This window comes from Vidua macroura, chromosome 1 (assembly GCF_024509145.1).
Source record: "Vidua macroura isolate BioBank_ID:100142 chromosome 1, ASM2450914v1, whole genome shotgun sequence".
NCBI classification, from domain to species: Eukaryota; Metazoa; Chordata; class Aves; order Passeriformes; family Viduidae; genus Vidua; species Vidua macroura.
The window spans coordinates 27,585,398-27,609,012 of record NC_071571.1 but is presented as its reverse complement, the minus strand read 5'-3'; the positions used below and the strand labels follow the sequence as shown (position 1 = coordinate 27,609,012).

The 23,615-nt window shown below is 38.0% G+C and overlaps 1 protein-coding gene across 1 annotated transcript in view; it reads left to right on the top strand.

The window, feature by feature from the left end:
- The first annotated feature begins 454 nt into the window (after window positions 1-454).
- The window catches only part of VWDE (von Willebrand factor D and EGF domains), a 36,017-nt gene continuing 12,856 nt past the window's right edge, over window positions 455-23,615 (top strand). Inside the window, exons 1-16 of the mRNA XM_053979591.1 lie at window positions 455-542; window positions 5,745-5,929; window positions 7,226-7,457; window positions 9,388-9,453; window positions 10,181-10,440; window positions 11,727-11,816; window positions 12,918-13,062; window positions 13,743-13,957; window positions 14,276-14,349; window positions 16,264-16,537; window positions 16,619-16,827; window positions 17,275-18,260; window positions 19,418-19,554; window positions 22,253-22,408; window positions 23,010-23,114; window positions 23,462-23,576. Coding sequence (XP_053835566.1) covers window positions 455-542; window positions 5,745-5,929; window positions 7,226-7,457; window positions 9,388-9,453; window positions 10,181-10,440; window positions 11,727-11,816; window positions 12,918-13,062; window positions 13,743-13,957; window positions 14,276-14,349; window positions 16,264-16,537; window positions 16,619-16,827; window positions 17,275-18,260; window positions 19,418-19,554; window positions 22,253-22,408; window positions 23,010-23,114; window positions 23,462-23,576 — 3,337 coding nt within the window. The remainder of the gene's footprint in view (window positions 543-5,744; window positions 5,930-7,225; window positions 7,458-9,387; window positions 9,454-10,180; window positions 10,441-11,726; window positions 11,817-12,917; window positions 13,063-13,742; window positions 13,958-14,275; window positions 14,350-16,263; window positions 16,538-16,618; window positions 16,828-17,274; window positions 18,261-19,417; window positions 19,555-22,252; window positions 22,409-23,009; window positions 23,115-23,461; window positions 23,577-23,615) is intronic.

The following is a 23,615-nucleotide window of genomic DNA, read 5'->3' as shown; positions in this document are numbered from 1 at the left end:
ACCGTACATCAGAAAATAAATACAGTTCTGGGTTGGAGGACAATAGGACATTGCTCACGATGCCAATCTGCTTTGGGTCTGTTTGGACCTCTTTGGGCTATGGGCAAGCATCTTCACAGAACTCCCGACAAGAACCAAGGACGGCTTCGTTCGTTTTCTTGCAGCGAATCACATGAGGGAGCCACAGGGGCAGGGGATGCCTCAGGGGCAGGAGATGCCACAGCTGCCCGGGCACAAACCCCTGGCTGTGGCGGCCCCAGAGCCGGGACGGGGCACGGACGCCCCCCCGGCGACCCCGGCGGGGCCGGGCCGGGTCGGGCAGGGGGCGGGCCGAGGCCCCCGAGGGAGGGGCTGCGCGGAGGAGCGCGGTGGGCGCGGGGAGCGGCCACAGGCACAGGAGCTGCCGGCGGGCCGGGAGCGAGCGCGGCTGGGAGCGGAGCTGAGCGGCGGGGCCATGCCGGGGGCCGCGCCCGCAGCCCCGCGCCTCTGGCTCGGCGCGGCCGTGCTGGGCTGGCTGGCGGCGGCCGGGGCCCGCCGGAGAGGTAAGGGACCCCGGGCACAGGGAACGGCAGGTGAACGCGCCGCAGGGGCGGGGGCGGGCGGCTGCTGCGGCGGGGACAGCGCCCGGCGCTCCCCGGGCCCGCACCGCCTGGCCCGCCCGGCGCGGGGGCTGCGTGCCGCAGGTTTCACTGGAACAGGCTGAACTCTGTACCTGCCGAAGTAGGAACTGCCCTTGTCACAGCGCAGAAAACCTGCCCAGGGGAACTCCGGGAGCGAGGGTGCTCTCTCCTGTGTTCGAGCCCCTGTGTTGGAGGTCTCCCACCCTCTCTCCTTGTTGTGCCTTGGCACATCCTTACCTGGGACCTCTGCTAAACCCGTGCCTGGATAGCTTCTAATTTCGGACGGAAAATCTACATCAAGTAGATACAATAATGTATCACAATGAGAACTACTGGAAAACGTTCTGTAAACATATGTTTTACACTTTCATGAAGGTTATGCGATTATTTACTACCTGTGCAAAGCATCTCATAGGGTGTGAACAGAAGTGGCTGAAAAGTGTTTTAACACCCAGTCTAATGAGGTTATTTATAAAAATGTATTGATTTGTGCATGTTGATTTGATTTTCTTCATTGGTCCATGCATAGGAGTCACCATGTTCCTGTTCCATGGGATTGCAATAGTGTCATTGCTACAGCATTTTTGCTCATGTTCTTTTATAGGTCTCACCAAAGAAAATGGTATTTTTTTACAGTAATTTTTATGTTCTCCTTTAAAAGTATTACTCTAAAAAAGTTGTTCCAGGATAACTTCTTTCAAAAAGTGAACTTTTTAGGTTTTTTTCTATTTTATTCTTTTGGAAGAGTTTAGATCCACAAATACTTTTGTTAAATTCAGTAACAGTTCTAATTTCTACCTTGGGAGGTTGGTATGCTGCATCCTTTGCAGTCAGTAGATGCAAGAAAAAACACATTCATGCTCACAGTGGACACTTACTAAAGACACTTTTAGTTTATCAGTGGTTGCTTTCCAAACCCCAGCCTTTGGGCAGCAGGACATATACGCTTATAAGCTAGTTGTACCTGAGGAACTGGATTGCCAGTGCTGCCACTCTACCCTTGCCTGTCTGTGCTCTGCTGTGACTCCTTTTCCCTTCTCCACTCCAGTTTGTACCCAGCAGTCCTCAATTCCTTACTGTTCCTTTGGGTTGGAAGCATTCTGGACAGGTGGAAAATCATTGACCCCTCTCTGCATGTGGATGGAATAGAGATGTGAACAGGAAGTTGAAAAGCCCTTCCTTTGTGGAACTCATTTTCCACCCCAGTGCCTCAGAGATAGTCATCAGGAGCCACTTCATATCTCTTTGTGGCAAATGAGCTCCTGTGTTTACTTGAAAAACCTCTTTGACTTTTGGTTAAGGTGTTCAGAGGTATTATATGACTCAGTTTACAGCAGCCATGGTAGAAACCTCAACGTGTTTGCAGAGATTTCATCTGTATCTCTCACCAAAGGCTCATCCTCTAGCACAAGGCTATCCATGTGTTTAAGATGTTGCATTTTAGGTTCACATTTCTCAGTGTCCATCAGGACCAAGGAAGTCTGGGATGGATCAAAGCAAAGCTCACTGCACTAATCCTGAAGACAGTCAGGAAGAAGCAAATATAGAATCAAATTCTTCTTGGTGGGCAGAGAGACAAATTGAAGAAAGGTAGAGAGCCATGAGCAGTATATATATAAGGTGTTTTTAGAAAGGAGCACAGAATATGATAAAACAAAGTAAACTCAAATGCTAGGGAATTAGCTGCATATTTTCCCAGGATGGGCTGTTTTTTTTCAGCAGACAGTGTGTAGTGTCTGGATCTCCAAACAGAATGGGAGAGTTACAACTTCATAGAAACAAGTCTCTCCTAATAACCTATTGACAACCTTTTGTGTGTATCTCCTCTAGTTTAAGTGAAAACACAGGTGCACAATCTATAAAGGAGACTGGATATCATGATCTTATTTCTTAAGTATTCATGTACTTTATAATTGGATTTTCACTATTCTATAGCAAATATTTAAAATGAAAGTTGTTAAATCACTAATACATTTAAACATCCACAAAATAATTTTTAAAATATTCCCATATATATGGAAAGGTATTTTGTCAAGAACAATCACGAGTAAATGCTAAATTTCATTAAAACTTAAATGCGTTTTCTGTTTCGTGTCAGAACATGTTAGGTTTTTTTGTTATTGTGGATGAAGTCAAGTCACCAGTAGCACAGAAATCTTCCCCTAATTTAATGTTCCTCACATCCTGGACAGAGCTGGTGGGTAAGCCTGTCCTATAGGTAACCTTCCTTAGCACTTGAAAGCTATCAGAACCTGTTCTCCATTCCATATAATTTTGTCAGATTTGAATCATCAGGATGCCTACAAGAAGGAGGGAGAAAAATTATTTACAAGGGTGTGTAGTAACAGGGCAAGCGGTGGTGATTTCAAACTGGAAGAGAATAGGTTTAAATTAGATACTAGAAAAATATTCTTTACTGTGAGGATGAAACAACTGGAACAAGTTGCTCCGAGAAGTTGTGGCTGCCCCATCCATGTAAATCTAGTGAAAGGTGTCCTTGCTTGTGTCCTGGAAGATGGAACTATATGATCTTTTAAGTCCCTCCCAGCCCAAACTACTCTATGATTCTATAAAATTGCTGGGTGTTAGACACAGGCAAAGCTTTTCTGGAGCATTTCAGCAAAGTCAGTATTCATCATTCTGAGAATAATATTTGAAAGAATGCTTATATCAAAATCTGTTTTTATTTAAGGTATCCAGAGTAAGGAAATCATTATTTCAGTGGAAAACGTAGCTAACTCCCTCTTAAATGCTTCTGGTTGGAGCAGATCTTTTCTACAGGGGTAATGTTTTTGCAGAGAACATGACATTAATTTTTTTTGTGTCTGTCCATAAATATGATAATTTTTTTCTGCTGTTGCTGAAGTTCGACAGCACTTCAGTTACACTTAGGTGTGTAAAAAAGTTGTTTTTATTTGTGTTATTGATGATGACAGTTATTTTCAGTTGTTTTTCAGAATGAAAAAAAAAAAAAGAAAAAAAAATCAACCAGTGTTACACAACATAAGATTTCCAAACAATAACTATGGAAATATTAGCTTACTATACTTCTAGAAAAGAGAAAAGGATATGCTGGATTCATAAGAGCTGGATAGCCTTTTAAAGTGATGTGCATAATAATAAGAAACTTATAATTTGATCTTTAGTAGGATTTATATCCCTATTACAAGTGACTACCGTCAGCTGTTTTAAAGATCTATCAAATTATGATCTAATTAAACTGTAGAGGAAAAGAAAATAAAGACTTGTCTCATGTCTAGCCTGATATATTAATGGAGAAGGTAACAGATATTAATTGTTTCAGGAGTGATTCAGTTACAGGAAAGAAAACTAATGAGGGTGCTGTATGAAAGGGAGAATTCCAGTAAAAAATAGAGGACAGGAAGAAACTTTCATCATGGTTCGTAAACTGCTTGTGCTGTAGCTTGCTTGGAAAACATTTCAATAACACACATGACTGACCTGTGATTCTTCAAGGGCTTTCCTCTAAATTCCAGTGAAGGGTAAGTTCCCTGTAAGGTCAAATTGTATGGACATGAATAGCCCACAGGCTACTACAGGAAACTCAGAACACAGTGGTGGCGCAGTCAATCACACTGACTTCCAGCTGCCCTTAGAGGATAGAAGATAAAGCTATTGTTACCTGCCTGGGTAGCCTAAAGCCATATCTGATTAAATCTTTAGTCTTTGAAAGACTGTAGGATTCTCATACTGTGCAGAGAGAGATAAAGTGTATTCTTTCATTAGGGCATCTTCTCCATTTAAAGGTGGGGAATTACCTGATTTTGAAACTGTTTTATAATTGTGGTTATCTAGAATAACATGAAAAGTGTGGAAGACAGTAAACTATCTTATATTAATAAACCAAAATGTTTCTAATCAGTGACACAATTATACTATGCAAAATATGCAACAAATACAGACAAACCTGGGACCAAAAGCTGGAGCATTCATATTCAAAATGTAACATTAGACAGCTTTGCTTACAGCTGCATCTTTAAATTCAATAGAAGCATAATGAAGGCAAAAATTAAGATTCAGTATAACTCAAAATTCTGTTCACAGTTAGCATCAGTTGGTGTCCATGTTTAAAAGCAAGGTAAATAGATAGGTATACTTTTAATGTCACTTATATATAAATGTTCCCTTACTTTTTTTTTCCATTCTTTCACTTCTCAAGCACATTCCCGAACAAGAATGACTATTCAGTATGTTGCATGTAAATATGCTGTTAGCCAGAATGTTTGTTGTCACTGTCTTGGACAGAAGTCAACTCACCTGCCAGATCAGACTCAGAAATTGTGGCATTCTGCTTTATTTCTAAATGAGTTTGCATTAAAAAAAAAAAAAAACAAACAATAAAACAAGAAAAAAAACCCCAAACAAACAAAAAACTCTGATAAAGACTGCTTCAAATTCTGATCCTTCATTTTATCTATCAGAAAAGTTGAGAAATTTTTCGAGGCCGCAAGGTCACTTAGATGTCAAAAAAGGTATTTGGCAGTTGTGTTTCTTTATTGTAATTTAGTATGTCATTCATGTAAATTGACTTAAAATGTGTAATCAAGTATCTACCCATTTTAATACACACTTTTGCTATGTTCTGCATGTATACATGCAAACTGCATGCAACTATCTCTCATCCATTTGAGGGAATTACTAATTTCATGCAGAGGAGTTCTGTAAAGTGGTAATCTATTCTGAAAAGAGCTTTGGATAAACCTTCTTCCTGAGGTAAGTTTTTTATATTTTTATGTAACTGACACCTCATATGTGTTCAGGTTTCATAAATATCAGTAGAACTAGAAAATCAAAATCCAGATAAAATGTGTATAAACTTATGCCTTCCCACTGGTTTTGCATCCAGGGTAAATGCCTATGTGGTTATTACTGCATTTATTGTCCACTAAAAGAGGGAAAGTTATGACATAATGAATTCTGTTAAATTTCAAGAGTGCTAACGTGCAAAGTTGTTGTTACTAAGACTTGAGTATATTCTTTCATAAAATTAGTTTTGCATAATATTGCAACATATCCTTATTTTCCTTTAAAAATGCTTAGCATCTTTTCTAAAATACTTGTTAGGCATTCCATCTTGATACTCGAAATGCTCTGGCTCCACAGTTCTAGAATGCTCTCCTGGTGGACATCAGATCCTGCAGAACCCTTACCGAAGCGTGGATTTTGATTCATCCCACCTCCAGCAATCAGCTATTCAGGATTTAATCTGTGACCATTCCCTAATACCAGGATGGTATCGCTTCATGATTTTTGATAAGCCTGCTGAGATGCCAACCACGTGCGTGGAGGTATTGTTAGAAATCCTTTCATTCTGAGAAATAGATATTTTGGTGACGACTTTTTCAGTAGGATAGGTATAAAACAGTGTATGATTATGGGGAGTGATGTGGAACAATACAAAGTTTGTATCTTCTCTAAATACTTGAATATAATAAATGTGTTAACTGGAAAATTAAGTCTTAAGCATTGAAAATTTTACACAGAATGGGCAATAGCAGAGGATGATAAATCCCTTTTAGAGCACTCAAAAACTGTAATTTCCACTCAGTGCTAAAGAAATTTTCTCAGTAGCAGCATAGCAGGCCTATCATGTTGTAAAGCTGGAACTATGTGATGATAGTCAGTGTGTTAGGAAGGCCATGTGAGAGCAGTATAAATACTTACAGCCACATGAACCCAGTAATTGTGGACATGATGGCTTTTAAAGTCATCATGTCATAGAAAAGAGATTACTTCTAAAGTCACTTCGTCTAACAGAGCTAATTGAATATTAGTTGCCTTGTCATCTGCAAGCCTCCAAAGACTCAAGAGTTGCTTGAAATATTTAATACTTCAGATGACTAGTTCTTTATTTCAGAGCTTATTTGTAGCTTTATTTTGGAGCTTATTTGTAGCTTTATTCTAAGGAGATACATCTGTTTTAGTTTCCCCTTTTAAAAACATTTCCTTCCTTAAAATACTTAAAAATGTCATTAGAATATTGTAGCCTTGATTTTTCTAATGAATTGAAATTTCCTTGTCACAGTCTCTTAAATCCTATCAATTAAGTTATTTTAAATGAATACATATAAAAGTTCAAACATTCTAATGCATCAGCTGCCCACATCTCTTAGGTTAGTTGAGCCTTCAGTTGATGGCAAAGGGCAGATAAAAGGTGACAGCTTAAACACCTTTAGCTGATACTCAGTGTGCTTCTGATCTACACTGCATTTGCTGTGCTCTGATAGCATCCACACAGTCACTTAGGGTAGGTTAATGGTGCAAAGTAGCTCACTAAGCCATAACACAACTGTGAGCTTTTCTGAGCAAAACACTCAGATGTGGCTTCCAGTTAAGTTCTTTAGGCACTAAATTATAGCCTGTCCTTAGAAACAAATTCACTAGGTTCAGTCAAGGACTTAAGTCTCTTTTGTGTGCATTTGTATTCAACCTTGAGGAGGAAAATCAGCAATCCCTCTGTTACACTGGCTGAACGTTGCTAAAAGCTTGTGCGAGAAATTAATTACATATATACCTCTCATTAAAGCACAGCAAAGTTTGATGTGGCATTAACCATTTCCTGATGTTTTTCTCTGGTGGTGAAGATGAATCACTGTGGGACTCAAGCCCCTGTCTGGTTGTCTCTGAGGGAGTCAGATTCCATGCCTCGACCTGGTGAGATCAAGCAGTTAACAGCTTGTGCTACATGGCAGTTTTTCTTCAGCACTTCAAAAGATTGTTGTCTTTTCCGAATCCCCGTCAGGGTGAGGAACTGTGGAGATTTCTTTGTTTACTTTCTGCAGCCCACCCAAGGATGCATGGGGTATTGTGCAGAAGGTGAGAAAATGCATGCTCTAACTCAGCTAAGTGTGTGTTTATGAGTAAGTGTTTTTCTGATCTATATCTGTCTGCTATCTGGTGGAGTGGAAATGTCAGGGAATAGTTATGCTAAAAATTTCTTGCAGCCCTTGCTTTTAATATTGATATGATAGGAGAAATGATCTGAAATGGTGCGGTGGGTTTTCACTTCACCCCTCTTTAATTTACATGTAGCATTTGACTAATTTTCAAAGACTAGAAACTTAAGAATTGAAATTTTCCATATAATGAGGTGGGGTTATAAGACATATCTAGAAGTCAGAACTCACTGTATCAAAATTCAGTGTAATTCATGGCACTCAGACTGTCCAAATAGCCATTACTGAATATGTGTAGAATTTTGTATCAGAATAAATTTTGTCTTAAGAACTTGAGCAAACTGTGTTTATATCAGTTATTATTTAGCACTGTTAGGAATATTTTTCTTGTTGTAATTCTTATCATCTTTCTGGAGTGTATACATGTTGTTGCTAGAAGAAAATTCAACACAGAAATGCTCTACTGATACACATTTTGTTAGTTCTGTGAGAAAGGAGACCCTTTGCAATGTCTCCTATTGTATTGAGTGCTTGTGCTGCAGAAATATGTTGGTGTTCACAGCTCAAAACTTCAGTATTTCATTATTCATGACAGATTTTTCAGACAAGCAAGCCAGGGTTAAATCCTTACAGTTATAAATACTGTGAAACAGTGACAAATTGGTGTAGTAGGAAATTCTTACTAGCTCATATAACACACCATTATGAAAATACTAGCAGTATTTTCATGCATCGTATGCTGTATTGCTTGGAGTCATATTCACTGAGTTACCGAGTACTTTCAAAAGCTTAGTAGCAAATCTGTCACTGGACTTTCCAGTGCCTTGTTGGCCCATCATTATACCTTTAGATCCAATTGTTGAGACATTCTCCAAGGGTTCAGCAAGCCTGTGTGCCTGAAACAATGAAGAACTCCTGCACAATAGAACTTGAATTTACTTTGGATCCTGGTACAGGGTGAGGAAAGAAGATGTAAAACCACAGCTAGACAGCAAGCTAGCAAAGTTTTACTACCTCAAAATAAAGCACATAAAAAGTTAACACTGTGAATCTGAAACACATTTTGAGTTTAAATGCACATAGTTAAGATGATGTTGTCATGTGAAGTACATTGTACTGTTGTACTGCTTTCTGTATCTAGGTTACCATGTGGCAGGTGTTTTTTCTTTAAGACTTGACAGCTGTAAATACCTGATGCAAATTTTCTATCTGTCCTCTACATGCTAAGGAATTTAAACATTATACCACTGAAGCGTGGAACAGCAAAGTCTTCTCTTCATTCTTTCTAGTGAATGGGATTTCCAGTGTTGCTGCTGCCCTTCTGATGTAGTTTGGGTAGAGTGACTAACTGGCATTTTCACGTTTAAGTCAAGTTACACTTTTTTTTTTTATAGCATTCAAAATACAAAACAATAGCAGTGCACAAGCACTTTTTCTTAGGCTTCTGTAAGAAAGGTGATTTTTTTTCAAAACAGATCTGCACTGAATTTTGCTGTCCAGAGGTACAGTTAAAGAATAAATGGTCAGATGTGAATTTGGAGAGGCAAAATATGTATTAAAGAGAATAGTATAATTCCTTTTTATCCACTAGCAACATGTATAAATATTGGCTGAGCACATCAGCAGTAAAAGTTGTAGAGGTAGTAGAATGTTCCGTACTCTTCCTCCTAGATGATTTTCAGCACAAGACATTGTGCTCACTGCTGTCATAGCTGTACATGGATCAGATTACAAGATTGCTTGTATTCTGAAAATTTGCACTTCAATTAGTGTTTGTGACATTTGGTCTATAATCTAAGAGCACTGCTGTCTGTATGTGTGTGAATATAAAATGTTAAAACACTTTATAGTTATTTCAGATGCAAGGCCACAGACCTGTGATCCTGAGGGAATGGAAATTGAAGGCATCTGTAGCAGTGAGTATTTTGTTTTGATTTTCCAGGTTTTCTGTGCATCTGTGACTCAATAATGTCAGCATTTAGTGATATTCTGATTTGAATAAAAACGTGTTCATGTTATCAACAGTATTGCTTGGTTTGTTGCACAATAAGCAGTTTGGAGGTAATTTCAGACAAACTTGGATTACAAAAGTTCTTTCTCAGAATATTTTGAGTAGGTATCAAAATGTCAGAAAGTAACTGTGATGATGCTGAATGATTCTTCAGGACTAAAATATAAGATGAATCTACAAATCATATTGTTGCTTATTCTGTTCCTTTCTAAATAGCCTTTTTCTTATTCATTTTTTCTTTTCCCCACTTTCTTCATAAATAGTGAAATTATTCTTCTGTAAGGCATATTCCTTTGCATGTTGCTCTCTCCTTCCTGGTAAAATAATTAATTGCATTTTATTCTCTTGTTTATATTTTTGGTTTAGGTTTCTTTGGATTGGTGTTTTCCCCTCTTTAGCACCTTCCTGTTGTCTAGAATGTAATCAAAATGGAGAATTTTTTCTCCATTTAATAATTAGCAGGAAGATACACATTTTTCTTTGATTCTCTTAAGAAATTATGTAGTATTTCCACATATGAAAAAGGCAAATATTATTAGTATATTATTTGGCAAAAAATGCATCAATGGCATTGTATCCAATACTGATTTTGTGCAGAATAAAAATCAGAGATCACACTTCTGTTTGACTAGGTAACCTGGCTCCTACATCATCTCCATCTTTGTCACCACCACTTCCATCTGTTCCTGAAGTTGTAGCAGAGATGATCAAAGGCAGCATCTACCTAAGGTGTACCTTTGGCATTCCTTTTGCCAACAGCTCTGTTGGATTCATTGTAACTTGGTCAAGACTTTCTCCTGAAGGTGTCAAAGAAGAACTTACACATGAAACAGCAGTTCATACCTTCTCACTTCTAGAGCTAGATGGGATAAACATCAGGCTTGGAGACAGAGTATGTTAAAACATTATTGTGATTTCTTTGTATATTTGTAAATATGGCTCAGTAGACACTAACAGTTTTTGGAGAGATCCAGCACCTTCCTGTGTAATTTTTCTTGGCAGAAGCCTACTGCCTCTACTTATTTACATCAGCTGCCCATATGAATATGTAAATATCACAGAAATACAACTACCACTGCCTCTGAGGTTTTGAGACTGATTGTCTCAATACAGTGCAGTGTCCCTCCAGGAAAAGTTTTAATTCAAATAATGTAAGTTAAGAGGATTTTTGGATGCCACTGCATCTCAGTGAGAGGCTGCAAGAGCCAGAGGTTGTAAAAAGCTGTGTTGTTGATTCATTAGATGTCTATTTTTTCTCTGGATGAGCTGCTGCTTACTGGTTTTGTGTCTAGGATTTACATTTTAATATCTGCCATCAAAAGCAGTGTGATGCCTTACCTTCCCTTGTACCAGAATGAAGACTTTGGGTCTCATGGTAACTTTGGGAAGCCGAAGCATTGGAAAATCAATATATCTTTTACCTATATATACCAAAATCCAGGTTAATTTTTCCTGGAGAAAATGAAAAACAAAAAAACACATGGTTGGTATGCATATGATATGTATGTTCAAGCCAAAGCCAGGCTGTGTGGATGGCTTATGGACAGGAATAGCAATTTTTATTCCCCAAAAATCATTTGGCGACTTTGTGAAGACTTGCCTGACAGTGTTGGTTTGGTGACAGTCAAAAGAAAAGGCACAATCATAAGCTGCCTCCTGCTGCTATGAATCACTTGTTTTTTCAGGATCAGAAATACTGCATGTGTGGTCAACACATCTCAAAATGGTTACAGCAAAATAAAAACAAATGCCAAAACAAACACCAAACCAAAGCAAAACCACAGTATCTAGTAGCATGAAACTGGTTCAGTGGAGGGAGGTCACACTGAATTCCTCATCTTGAAAAAGATTATCCAGGTCTATAACATTAGAAAAACATAATCTAAGATCTGATGGTCACTAAACAAAATTAAAAGGCAAAAGCTATGAAACAGAAAAAAAAAAAATAAATAACATGTAATCAAGTGTAAAATACATTTTCATAGATACCATTGGTTGTAGAAATGCTCCAGAAAAGATTTTTAAAGTATTCCTTGAATATGATTTGTATGTACCTTGTGGTGCAACCAGAAGACTGGCCATGATGAATCATTGAACTGACCATGATGGCCAAGTTTTGTCTTCATGTGACCACTTCATACCAAAAATGTATTCTGTTATTCTGGTTTTACCCTACAGGTCTACTGTAGCAGTTCTTCTTTTTTTATGGAGAAGCCAGATGTACAAAGCTCTTCAGTTGAGAGCAAGGAATTTTTTGCTGGAATTAAGGTAACTTTGTAAAAACATAATGTGGTAGGAATTTTTTGAGAATTGCTACAGCAGTCAGTCCTCTGACTAGAAGGCACTTAAAATGTATAAACTGAATTAATAGAGCCCACTGTCGGCTAAGGTGGACTTAAATTTGTCCAAAAGCAAGAGAGTTGCAGTGGTTTGTATGCTCCCCACCTACTCAAGGTGCAGGAAGGCTGAGTCGGCGTTGCACACACAGTGCAGGCCTTGGTTTCCAGCACTGGAGCCAACTGGTGCTGTGCTCATAAAGTTTGAGGGCACAGCCTGAGCCAGCCTGGTCTGGGCTTGGAGGAGGGTAGCTGGGAGGTGGCCTGTGCTCTGCTGCTTGGTCAGAGCCCAAGCACCAAAACTAGTTCTAGTTCCTACTGTGGATAGAGCTATAGGGACCCATTTGCTGGCCAAGAATGGGACCCCAGTCCCAGAAAGACTGCATGTCATTAATTACATATTGGGTATAGTCCTGCTGACTTAGCCTGGTCCTGTAGGATCGGGGCCCAGATTTCTCTCGTGGAAGTGCAGTTCTGCAGTGTACCCTGCAAAGAGACAATGTGCTCTCTTTGTTTCCCTATGAGGCTGCATTCAGGACTCCACCCATCCTACCAAGCTGAGCTGCGGGCCTCTGTTACTATCTCTAACTGAGTTTCTGATTATACATTTTCAGTGATCCATATTGTAAGCTTGCAGAGAAGAGTCCCAGGAGAAATAGGGTGCTTCCAAATTCTTCTGGAATTGTTACCTCTAGGTAGCTTCCCACTTCCTACCTCCCACTCTAGGTAGCTTCCCGCTTCCTTCCACCCTCCCACCCACTGTCCACTTTGACAGTACACAAAGGTGTTTTTATCTTTGCTTCCAAGGGTTACTCATTTTTGTGATGAAAATGTTGTTTGCTAACTCCTTCCTTTCTAGCTAACCCTTTTTCTGGCTGTTTCCTTATCCTTGCCCCTTTACCCACCTCTTCAAGACTACGGCTGCTGTATCTGCATCTTTTCCACAATATCCTGCTGCTCCTTCCTTATTAGGAAGCAGTGCTGCTGTTTACTCACAAAGATTGCATTTTAAGCACAATTTCTTCTGTGCTAGATACATCCAGAAACATATGATGTATCAGAAGATGGGAAGGAATACAGACTGACAATAGAAAGTAGCATTCCTATTCCTTGTCCTGAATTTAGCCAGCTAAAAAGTGACTGCAAAATCTCACTAACATTAAACAGTGTTGATGAAGGTAAGTATTACTCTGATTTTGTTACATTTTGTATATTGTATTATATTTTTGTATATTTTTATAAATACTGTGCAGGTTTCCTTCTTCAGAGAAGTTGTTACACTGTAAAATACTTTCTAAAATGTTAAAGTATTCAGAGCCTGTGTGATGTTGCTGAAAATATGAAAGAATTACTTGTTGAAGTTTGCAGGTGTTTTGGTAGACACTGATATCAGAGCCACATTCTTTAACTTGAATAGACAGAATACTGTAATACTTGTAAAGTTTATAATTAAGGTAAGTTTGTTTACCTGTTGCATTGCAAGTATTACATATACAGTCACAAAGTCATCATTTTTTACTCTTATAACCATTTTCTGTAGTATTTTCTCAAGCACGAATCCTGTGAACCAGAAGGAACCTTACCTATGCAGACAACCATTTTTTTTCACATTGTCAAGCCTATCAAGATTTCCATTTGTCTATCAAACTGGGGGATGCAAAAACATTGTCTCAGCTGTGTATATGAAGAGGTAGAGAGGAGGTTTTCTGCATGACCAAACCAAATCCAAGAAAAATGCATAATTATTTTAATTTTTGAAAGCATGTGTAAATAAGTTAGTATCTATATTAACAGTAGTATGGAGAATGTGGCTTATTTAGAGGAGGAACTCACTAATTATGTATTTTCTTTAAAACAGGTAAAGAGCAGTTAGGTCTAAACTTGGCTCTATCTTCTTGTCATGTGGATCTTCTCCAGAAATCCTGCAATGATGGAATCTGTAGTCAAGCTGTAATTTATTTCAGTGCTGTGACAGACTTCATGCAGGATGGAGACAGGATCACCAGAATTGCAGTTGAACCTATATCCAGTGAGAATTTCCTGTGGAATGGCTATGTCCCAGAAAGCATACAGGTTGAAAATCTTTGTGTTAAGATCTGTAAACTGTCCAGAAGTGTGGCTAGTGTTAGTGAAGCTTTCATTTCAGTTGTGACTTGCTGATTCACACCAAAATTTCTAAGTGGTTGATTTTAGTTGCTTTGTTTTTTTCTTGAAATTCCGTGTTCTCATTTGAATTTTTTGTCTTACATTTTAATATTGAAGTAACTACTAAGATTGATTAAAAGTATAATATACTTATTAGAATGTAAGCTACTATCACAAATAATGTAGCTGAGTGTATTTATTTCCTAACCTGACATGTTTTACATTTTTTTTTTCTTTGTTTTGAAGATTACAGTTAAGGATCTACCTACTGCCTACTGTTACTCATTTACTGACCCTCATATAATTACTTTTGATGGAAGGTAACTACTGGCTTGCTGCTCTTAAGTGTGTTGGGGGTTTTTCTGGGTGGATTTTGGGGATTGTGTTTTATTTCTTTAATTATTTCTATATTTATTCTGAAATCTGTGGTAGTGATACAAGTAAGCTGTAGTTTCCTGCAATTGCACTGACCGACAATTTTTTTTTTTACACTAAGGATTAATGTGCTTTAGTTGGTAAAAGCTTGCCAGTCATGATGAGGTTTGTAATATTTGCATTTCTAAAGGCAAGTTTTGGGGTTGTGGCAAGAGAATGAAGCAAATGGATAGGAGGAGTGGTAGCTGTGAAATCTCTTGACTGCAAAAAATAGAAATGTTCATATATTAAATATGAACCATGATAAAATGATTGCGTAAACAAAACTTTTCATGCAAAGATGTTACCAAATAAAGCATAATTTCCCTATTTCTGTGTGTCAGTATCTGAATCCTTGCAAGGATCAAATTACTAGAAGCTGTCTGCTGTCTGTGTAGCATTTTGCTGCATATATTAGTGGCTTTGAAAGCAACTTACTGACTGCTGTCACTTGCACATCACGGCCAAAAATATTTTTGAAGTGAAAACAGCTTTCATAGCCAGAGCTGGTTTTGGTGTGCTTCTTTCTTACAAGGTATTTCTGATTCACAAAGGATGTCTGAACAAACACAGGCTTCACACCTGGGAGTTTTATATTCTTTGTTCAGCAGAAACGCATTTCAAGCAGCAGGGTGAGAAGACTAGGATATGTTGCCTCCAAAAAGGATGTTCAACCCACACATGATAACAGAAGGGGAAATAAAAGTTGTGATTGGTTCTCTGATAGAACTTTGACTACTACTACTAATAAAGTCAATGGGCTTATCCTTATCTTGCAGTTTCTCCTTCAGTGGAAGTTTTAGAGATGCCTTAACTGGGCATTGTAACCATGGATGCATTGTGATCAAGCTTTCTCATGAAGCAGTGTTTTACTGTTTCTCTGCAGCATCTGTAAGCATGATGCTGCAGAGAAAGAACTTTTTTAAGGATAAATTATGTTGCTACTTTATTTTACAAACTGAGGAAACAAATTATCTACTGAATTATGGACAATGCGATGCAGTCCCAGTAGCGCAGCCATCTGCAGTTTGTCTGCTGCCCCATTATACACAAAGCAAATTGACAGTCTACAATCAACTGTCAAATGCCATTTATAGCCAAGAGGCTATTAAACTTACAGCAAAAGTTTGGGGTTTTCTTTCTTTTTTTTTTTTTTTTTTTCCTATTTTTTTCTTGCTGCCGAATCATTAAATTGGCTATTTTAACCTTGCTTCAGGGGACAGATGGCTAACCCTAAGGAAAAAAAGCAAGTTGCTATTTATGGTTTTCATCTTAAATGATCATTGGGAATAAGCACTCCCCATCTCCACCTTAATAAAGCAGACCTTTTTAAAAGGAATTTCTAAATAATTTTGTCAAAAGTACTTGTGCAGTTTTCAGCAGCTGCCCCCACATGCACACTGCTATGCATCTTACTGCTCTCACTGCATAGGTGTACCGTTGTAGAAACACAAAGTCTGAGAAGTACCTTCCACATGCACTGTTAGAATCAAAGAATGACAATAGCTTCATGCTTATGTTTCCATTCACAGCCATTGTCTACATATATTCCACTCATGATCCTGTTTTTCTGCTGAAAAAATAAGATTTTGGTTTTTTTTAATTTAGAGCTGCTCAGAGGAAGATATGATGGCATTTGCTCAGGATAAAGCTGTGTTTTGCTCTGTGAGCTGTAGTGTTTTTTCTGACTTGGGAAAATGAGTTTCAGTATCAATGTTCACCAAATAGTAGAAATCTGCTTGAAAATAAAGTTGCTGACATGTAGTGATACAGTTATTTCACAACTAAAGTGATATCACATGCTATACTTTTGATTCCAGAGTCTATGACAATTTTAAAACAGGAACATTTGTTCTCTATAAGAGTACATCTCGAGATTTTGAAGTTCATGTTCGCCAGTGGGACTGTGGAAGTCTTCACTACCCAGCATCCTGCAACTGTGGCTTTGTTGCTAAGGAAGGAAGTGATGTAATTGCATTTGACATGTGCAGTGGTCAGCTCCATGAATCACAACCACACTTATCTGTAATAAACAGAGACACAACAGGAAGCAATGTCAGAATCACTGAATCCTACCTAGGAAGAAAAGTAACAGTAAGTGGTAAATAATTGCTTACAGAATAGGTAAAATAAAAGCTCATGTTTTTCATGAGGCTGTCTTCAATCTCTTTTTAGGTTTTGTTTTCTTCTGGAGCTTTCGTTCGTGCTGATGTGAGTGAATGGGGTATGAGCCTAACACTTAGGGCACCCAGTTCAGATTACAGACATACAGTGGGACTCTGTGGCACCTTTGATGGAAATGCAGAGAATGACTATCACACTGCGAGTGGCATGGAAATCCCAAACCATGCTAATGGTTCTTTTTCTTTTATTAAGGAATGGAGGTAACAAAATGCTTCTGTTGATAAATCAGTCATCATTTTTGGTTCTACCTTTCCTTCACACTTTTAAAAACTTGTCAGAATAATAAAAAGAAAAATCTCTTTAAGTTTTTAAGTTTATATTAGAATGCCATAATTACATTACATAATTAACTTAAGAGAAAATTTAAACTGAATTTCCAAATAAGTATTTAAGCACTATGATGTAAAATTAGTTTGATTAGGTTTGGAACAAAGTACCAAAGTATACAGAAAATATCTACTCATCTCAATTATTTTATAAGTTACTCTTGAGGTTTTGTGTTTTAACTGTTGTTTAAATATCACTGTGTGCTGCAGACTTATGCTGTAGAAGTATGAAACAACAAAGAACAAAAAAAAATTAGTATTTTAGTAACACAAAGAAAATAGTTCAGATGATACAGTTTCACCTTTTCCTTTCCTCACTAGAATTTTACCAGGAGAGAGCTTGTTTGACAAGACACCTGCTTCATTAACATCTTCTAGAAAAATGTTATTCTGTGACTGTGCACTTGAAGATGCCAGATTTTATCAGCCAGCAAACAATCTGGAGACAGTTATTCAGTCAGAACCTCCTCTGTCTTGTAAAGAAAGTGAAAATGGTAGATTTCTTTCTTTGATACCAGGACTGGACGTCACTGCTGAGTATCTTGGTCCTGCTGATCTTGTCAGGGGCTTAAAGAAACGTTCATCTACACATGAAATGGATTCATCTACACTTCTGCAGAGGCAGAGTAATCAAACCAAACTTCACAAAACATCACTATTAAACTCACATCTCTCTGCCACCTCAGAGGGAAATACTGATACAGAAAGAGAAGGAAGTTCAAACCTAGACATTAGGAGAAATTCTCACCATTACAGCAGTCATTTTCACAAAAGTCAATCTGCTACAAGTAGAGGGAAGCGCCAAAATTATTTTGAATACCATCCGGTATTCATCTTCCAAAGTCTTAGCCAAACAGATTTAGAGGGATATAGTTACTTTTTCCCAGAGGACCATGCCACTGACACAGATGAGAAGCTCCTTCCTTCTTGGCCCACACCTTCAGGCCTTACTGAATCGAGTGCTTTGTTCCTGTGCCAGCAGGCAATAGCTAATTCCAGCATAGGAAGGTCCTGTGGTGCCCTCCTTGGCCGGCGAACAGGGGATGCCATCGGTATGTGTGTTAAAGATCTGCTGCTGAAAGATGACCTCGGTTGGGCAGAAGCTTCCTTAGCTCTGCTGGAGAATGAATGTGAGAAAAGAATTTTAGAAGAAATAAATTACAGCCCACAGGAACTTGAAGAGTCAGTTGAGAGCCTACTTACTGCTTTGAAGTGTCCCAGTCTCTGCAGTGGTAATGGAGAATGTACAGAATGGGGCTGTGCATGTTTTCAAGGCTACAGCTCGTATGACTGCAGCATACTGTCTGGTAAGTGGGGGGAAATGAGATCTTCTTCAGTAATGTTTTCCGTGTTTGTGCAAAGTGCCTTTCTCTCCTGCTTTTGTACATAGGCAAGGGTTCTCAATTATTTAATTACAGTTTACTACAACTATAATTATTTTGCATTCAGCTTTCTTGTTTCCAAGGCCAAAACATAGTTTCTAATAGGTCAGATTGAAAAAGTCACTTTGCAATGCAGAGTGTAGCCCCAAGAGACTGTCAATGTTTCCACATGCTGTCTCCTTCAGGGAAAATGTGCCACATTCATCCCTCCCCTAGTTTTTTATAGTTTATGTGATCCTGTTTATTAAATCTCAGTGGGATGTTTTTGTCTTTGGTGATGTTACATCTCTGTAAGCTAACTGTTAGATGGGATGGGAGCAGAATTGGTAGTGAAGCAAAAAGAGCTGTAACAAATAGTGCTGGGCAGGGTTTTTTTTCATTTTCAGTAGGTAAGATATTCACTAAAAATTCAGTTGAACAATTACACTGGAAAAATATGAACAGTACTACCAAAGTCAAAACTATTTCAAAATAAAACCTGTTAATGTTTTGGTTTGCAATCATGTTTTTGTTTTAATGACTTACTTAAGAGCAAATAGAGAAAGAGGCAATAGAATAATAAGAAATATTTGACTTCAAGAGGAATAAAATAAGCTGGTTTTGCCTCAAAAACTGTTTTTGAGTGTTCTGATCTGTCAATTTACTTCCTGAAATAACTTCTGAGATTTTTTTTTTTTTTTTTAATAAAAAATAATCCCTATATATATTAGTGCATAACTGCCTCCTTTCCAGTTCCTATTTCTAAGGTCTTAGTTTCATTTCAATTTTATTCTGGAAGTCTGATGTAAAGAACCATAGTTGAGAAAGCAAAACATATATTCACAAGTGTTAACTGTTATCAGCTGAAATTTCTCTGCTTCCTAATACTGAGGTTCCAAGAGAAGACAGAAGCCTAGCTTTCAATTTAAAGTTTTAATGTAACAATGTAAAGTCTTTCTGTTTATGCTTCCCTTCAGCTGGTCCCAGATTTTCTTGTTTACATGGTTTTCATGGTTGGATAGAAAAATAAACATACTGCATAACGTAAACGCATATGAATGAGTTCTCATACTTGCATTTTTTGTCTAATCTCTGCTTCCAAGACCAGGCTCCAGAAATTACAGAGCTGGAGAATGGTGGGCTGTGCGACATTCGACAGTATGACTGCACATCTGTGAGAGTGTTTGGACATGGCTTCAGGGACTCATTGAACCTGAAATGTGAAATCATCAAATTGCAAGTAGGTCTCCCTGAATAGTGACAATTACATTTTAAACTTCTTAGAGAACAAGGGACAAAATGTCAAACGTATTATTCATTGACGTGGGCACAGCCCAGTGGTTTCGTGGAAGCTAAAAGCAAAGGCACTCAGCACTTTGCAGCAAACACTCAAGACTTTGCAAGATTGCTATTTCCTCCATGATAAGAGAAATACAAAGCATAATGGGAATGTTCAGCAGCTGGGTTGGAGATAACAGCACGCAGCAGCTATCCATCAGAAGAGGGCAAGGGCATTCCTATTAGTAACAACCAGCACATCGTTGTATTTTTAAGTGCTTATGGAGAGAAATTGAAGTACCACTTCTTTGAAAAAGGACAGCAAGGTTAAAGCCATTACTACATTTCTGTCTCATATCTAATGCTTGAAATAGCCTTTTACAAACATAATAAATCTATTAGGAAAAGATAAAGGCGTTTTTGAAACGTTGACCATTTCCCAGAGGTAGAATACCATGGCTATTTAATGATATATGTCAGGTTTGAACAGGAGATTAAAAAATGTTTCACTGTAAACTTAAGGGGAATTTGTGTAGAGAGACTGTTGTTGCTCATTCTTAAAAAGAGTTTTCAAGGCAAATATATAAGCAGTTTACAAGTTGTAGCCTGGAATAAATTATCAGCATGCAAGTTTTTATGTCATGTTAGACATGAGAACAAAAAAAATAGAAGTAAAACTGTATTTTATTGGTGTGATGATGGAGGGGGTGAGAGCTGGCAAAAGGGGAACCATTCAATGGGAAATTTTCTTCCTGAGACAGTAGTTTTCCTTAGCTATTTCCAGCAGATGCTGAAATTATTTTGACAGATTAGGCAATTCTGACTATAGATTTTTCTTAAACTCAACATGTATCCACTCAAATTGGCTTGAAATGATTGTTGAGAGTAAGTTTACACTCCCCTTATAATAAAAGACTTTTAGACTAAGCTTGCAGTAAGACAATTATTGGGAGTTCATTATCACAGTTTGAAATGTCTCAGTTTTAACTCATGGCATGGCAAGATATTCTGAAATCTCTCTTGGTGCTGTATTTGGCTCTCAACACAAAAACTTCCTAATTAGTCACTTTTAATAATGATGTTCTCACTGACAAGAGCCATTTTACTGCTGTTAGCTGCAGTTGAGGAGAAAGCTGTGAATTTTTTCCTTGAGAATACAAAAGAAAGGAAGTGTGGGGTACTGGTTTTTTGTTTAGTTTTTCAGGCTGGAGAAATAGTGAATTTAAGGAAATGTCAATGGACTTGCAACAATATAGAACTGCACATATTTTGAGATTGAATTTAAATGATCAAAATTTTGTAGAAGAGGCATTTTGACAGAATTTAGAATTTCTTTTCAATATTTTCACTTTTGAAATGTTAAATCAAACCTATTATTCATGGGCTGTCTTACCCAGTTTAGGGTAGATGCTTGATAGAGGTTTGGGTAGGAAATGCCCAGGAGCCTATGATTACAGAGATAGAGAATTTAAATGTAAAGGATGAGAGTATGTTTAATCTCTGCAAAATAAAAATATAGTTTTATTTCCTTCTGTTTTACACTGAACTCCAATTCCCATGAACCTTATGAGCTGGAATGCTTACAGATCTGAAGGCTTTTTAATTGGTTTTTGAAAGGTTAAACTGTTTCTGAAAAAATTATCTGAACTTGCCTCCAGCTAGTAACAAAAGGTTTCTGAAGAAGTAGACTGTATCGTATTTAAAAGGTTACAGTACTAAATGCACTCAAAATTACATATTTAGAAATATTTAGCTTTTATATTTACCTTTGCTGTGAATTTCTTAAATGAGTATAGGGTGAAAAAAAAAAGAGTGGTTGGAAGAGAAGCAGCATATATGTCTTTTTAGCAAAAGTGTTTCTTTTTCTGTTTAAAAAAAAAGGCAAGGCCTTTATTGCTGATGACTCTCCATGTGAAGATTGGGATGGAATAAATGTTTTGATTGGCTCCAATAACTAAAAAAAAATGCAAGCTCAGTAAAAACTACTCAAGCTCAAAATCCTTTTTACTTGCTATTCTCTTGATTCTTAATCTGCCTGGATTCTTAGTTCCATCTCATTTTATTTATTTTCCATATGCTTAACCCTGCTTCCACATCAATGCTTCAGTCAAATAATATTATCATCCTTATTCTGTTATCTTGAACTCTCAAGATGGATCTTTGGATGCCCTGTCCTCACAGCAGTTTAGAAGAAAGGTTTGCGGGTCAATGGTGTCTTGTTCCATTGAACAACCTATTGGCTTGTACAAGGGCTAAATGGCCCACTGCCAGTATTGCCCTGGCACTCAGAATGATTCCTGAGCCCTGTCCTGGCATGGGAGCAGAGATGGAGTGGAGCAGAGGCACTTGCACGTCAGATCAGTGGTGTTTGGGAATCACCCACTGCTTCACCCTCCTGTTCCCTTCCAGCTGGAAGGACTGTTTGTCCTTGGCAATGCAGTGCCAGAGGGCCGTGCATCAGGAAAGGCTTCTCTGCCTGCTCCTCTGCAGTAGCAGGCTTAGGTAAAAATCTGTGTGTGCAAATACTGTCATCTAATATTTGCCACTGCATTCCAATCCAGACACATTAGACTGGTTCAAACACTGTGCAATGGGAAGTTTTTCTCTGGTAAAAACGTTTTTGTTTTTGTGAAAAACAAATTTTCTGTCTTAACATTCAGTATAGTGATAGACAATGGATTCCTGGAGAACCTCTAACTATGCCAGCTGCCTTCCAAAATGCCAGGACTGTTGACTGCCAGTTACCAAGTGATGGCCAGCAGTCTGATGTCATGGATATGGTTGATGACAAACCCATTGCCAGATGGCAAATAAAGGTACTCTCAGAAATTTCAAATATTCACTTACAAATGTTCCTATTAAGATGAAAATGTGTCGCGTAGATATTATCCTTTATTTAATGGTACTAAAGGGAGAAGTCAACTTGCTTAACTTGGAGTCTCAGTCTTGTTGCCTAAGCTGAAGTGTCAAGTGTCGTTTGACAGTGTTCTCCTGCAAGGGGACTGGTAGATACAACCTAGGTCCTGCAGAGACACACATTCTTCAAGAGTAGAACTTAAAGGCCAAGTAGTTACCCTAGAGTATTTCAAATGACCTTGGATCCATCTTTGGTAGAACTGAGTTGAGCTCAGCCACATGTACAAATCCCTGTGAGCAGATGTCTGAGCTCTCATACAGATGGAGTCAATAAGGTCAATAGAGCCTACACAGAATTCAATTTACCTTACACACTGACATGTGGTTGGTCAAAATCTGCCTAGACTCCTTGGCAGGTTTGATTAGATTTCTGATGACTTTTGTGAGGGTTTAGACACCTGCACGTGGGTGTCTATTAATTAGTGGAAGCTCGTGCTAGCAGACCAGCTGGATCTATCAATACCTATATCAGTTAATCCATTTTTACTGCTCACCTTTCAGATTTCTAATGATGGATTTGTTTATAGCAACTCTAAAACAATGATATTATATGATGGAGCCTGTCAGATGTGTGAACCTCAAGAATCTGGGTTATGTACATTAAAGGTATGTGTTTTACTACTCTCTGTTATAAAAATATGCATTTTTTTAGGCTGAAAAAGAATCTAGAAAAATTAGCAGAACATACCTGTTCTTGTTTCCAGCAGGGATTTTCAATCACAGAAAGAGAAGCTGAGATGAGGCAATTTTAAATGTAAAAAATCAAACCAAAAGTTTTTCATATAATTACCAAGTAAAACCAAACTTGCTATTAGTTGTTTAGATTTAAAAGCAAGCTTAGTTGTTTAATAGAACTGCAGAATGATTAGATTTTATTTGATACTTAAAAATTCATAACCAGTTTGATAACCAAAACCATTAATGAATGAATCACATTTTCATTTCTCTAAAAGGAGAAAACATGCAACATAGATGGACTCTGTTATGGTGAAGGAGACACAAATCCTACCAGCCCTTGCTTACTGTGCAGACCTGACTTATCAAAGTTAACTTGGTCAGTTGTTGAAAGTAAGTTCTAAATAGTATTTTTAATGCCAAGTAGTTGAA